At 34.7% G+C, this 2500-nt stretch overlaps 1 protein-coding gene and 4 non-coding genes across 5 annotated transcripts in view, besides 1 other annotated feature; 1 reads left to right on the plus strand and 4 right to left on the minus strand. All coding sequences in view use genetic code 11, as the record gives it.

The window, feature by feature from the left end:
- Positions 1-2500: part of a sequence feature (LSC) that runs on past both edges of the window.
- Positions 489-593, minus strand: psbM (photosystem II protein M). The gene has a single exon. It carries the CDS (start codon positions 591-593, stop codon positions 489-491), a length of 105 nt encoding a protein of 34 aa, YP_635633.1.
- Positions 1667-1740, minus strand: trnD-GUC. Its single transcript has one exon. It is a non-coding gene; the product is annotated as a tRNA-Asp (tRNA).
- On the minus strand, positions 1849-1932 carry trnY-GUA. The gene has a single exon. It is a non-coding gene; the product is annotated as a tRNA-Tyr (tRNA).
- On the minus strand, positions 1992-2064 carry trnE-UUC. Its single transcript has one exon. It is a non-coding gene; the product is annotated as a tRNA-Glu (tRNA).
- The window catches only part of trnT-GGU, a 72-nt gene continuing 54 nt past the window's right edge, over positions 2483-2500 (plus strand). The window contains exon 1 of the tRNA in view: positions 2483-2500. This exon is cut by the window's right edge and continues 54 nt beyond it. This is a non-coding gene — a tRNA (tRNA-Thr).

Consider the following 2500-nt stretch of genomic DNA (forward strand, 5'->3'; position numbering starts at 1 on the left):
GATTTTTTGAATATGCCTATATCTATCGCTTTTGCTTCATTGATTTGATTCTCTCAATAGATACCGAGATTCATATTGGAAATCAAAAATATAGTAATTCAAACTATAAGACATAGGAGTAATTCAGATTGATCAGAACAAATAGATATAGCAAATAAATGGAATTGGATGCTATGTCAATCCCATATATGGAATTGATATTCGCATATATCAAGATAATATTGTAGATTGATATATAGATCCATATCAAATGCAGCCTCTATCTTTATTTTATTCCAGGGGGCAGCTTTATAACAAGAATCTAACTAATAAATAGTATGGTAGAAAGATTCATCTATTTCTTTCTACCATACTATCTATCTATTAGAATACTGCCGATTCTAGTCCACTCATTTCATTTAAGACATGAAATTGGAATCTTTTTCATTTTATTTCGTCAATTTTGGCTAAGAACTCAGAAGTCAAGTTTCATTCAAATTAGTTAATAATTAATCGTTTTGACTGACTGTTTTTACATAAATGATAAGTAGAAAAGCGGTAGGAACTAGAATAAATAGTGCAGTAGCAATAAATGCAAGAATATTTACTTCCATAATCTCATCGGTTTTTTACTTCGCAATAACTCGGGATTTAATCCCATAGAGATGATAAATCTTTGGCCTGTAAATTCAATGAATGAATATTACCTCTCGATGATCTTGAATCAGATCAATATCATGAATAACAATATCTGAACTATCAAATAAATTCGTCGTCGAGAATTGAATAGTATAACATAGGAAGTTCTTTTATCCATACCGCCCCAAACTTGGATTGCTGACCTAACCCAAAATTCCTTTATTTATTTATCATTTTTTATTATCTGTTCTTTTTTTCTCTCTAATCTATCTAGTTCCTTCTTGTACAATCATCTGATGAAGTCTCATCAAATAGCTCTTCCACTTCCAGTGGTCACATAGTTACAAACCCAAACAAACAATAAAAGCTAAATGGAAAAAGAAAGGAGTTTAGAACGAAACTATTTTTGACTTGGAAGACAAAGAAGTGTGATAAAGATGAGACCGTATAAAATGAATATTCATCAAATTTACTATTTTCCGATTTGTTCTTTCGTCGATGGGGCCTTAAAACAAAATGAAAAATAGGAAAAATGATTCATTCGCCTTTCTAAGAGGAGTAGGATCTTTGGTTGATCTGTCCTTCCCCCTCCTTTCTTCGTAGATTATTAGCCCCGGGACACCTATACCAAAAGCTCAGTGTGCAATTTGCATGAAATCTATTTTGCAACTTCAAACTAGTAAGTCAGGTTCCATAAATCCGTAGCCAGAAAAATAAATTGTTTTTTTTTGTTTTTTCTGGAAAGTATTTTCTTATATTCAATTTTGTATTGGACAAGAAAGGAATTCCTTTTGTGTATGCGCGCCTCAAAAAAGTATAGTACTCGATTCCATTACATGCATCGGGGGCAATCGAAAAAGCCAGCATTTCTTGGAATACTGACTATAATGCTACCAATAATTGTACTAATCCAACCGCATATGTCTTTCTCCTACCAAAAGGAAAGAAAAAAGAAATAAGGATTTCCCCTTTGCTTTGACAATGGAATTCTTCCCCCGGTCCCCTTCAGAAAAAGGGAGAGATTTTTTGATATATTTATTGGATCCGTCGGGACTGACGGGGCTCGAACCCGCAGCTTCCGCCTTGACAGGGCGGTGCTCTGACCAATTGAACTACAATCCCAGGGAAATACGGGATCTAGCAGAAAATTTGATTCTTTTTTATCTCCGGATCGGGTATTTCTGAAGTACAAAGGGAGTTATATCATCTCATGGCGGATTGGCGAATTATTGGGCCGAGCTGGATTTGAACCAGCGTAGACATATTGCCAACGAATTTACAGTCCGTCCCCATTAACCGCTCGGGCATCGACCCAGGAAGAATCAATTTTCGACTTATTGGTAATCCATGATCAATTTCCTTTCGTAGTACCCTACCCCCAGGGGAATTCGAATCCCCGCTGCCTCCTTGAAAGAGAGATGTCCTAAACCACTAGACGATGGGGGCCCGCTTGACCAACGGCCATCATACTATGATCATAGTATGATCCGTTTTTTGAAATTGTCAATATAATCAAATGATTCTAGCCGAGGGATCTTTCCCCCTTTCAGAATTGCATAGAATTGTTTTTTATTCGTCATTGACGAATTATTCATTAGAATCGACATTAGAAATCTAGTAGTAGTATTTTTTTTTTTTTTGAATTATTTCAATTGAATTTATTTCTATTCGAGTCGGTCTTGAAACAATTCATTGCATTTTCTCCTAGACTTCCTAGGTAAATCCATTTTATTATTCAACAATGAGCCACTAGACACTATGTATCTACTGCACGTACTTAATGCATATATACTTATGTTTATAATATATGTACATATAAATATTTTATCCACATAGTGAATAATTCCGGAATTAAATAAAAAAGGCCCTTTTAACTCAGTGG

This window comes from Solanum tuberosum, chloroplast (genome assembly GCF_000226075.1).
Source record: "Solanum tuberosum chloroplast, complete genome".
Lineage (NCBI taxonomy): Eukaryota > Viridiplantae > Streptophyta > Magnoliopsida > Solanales > Solanaceae > Solanum > Solanum tuberosum.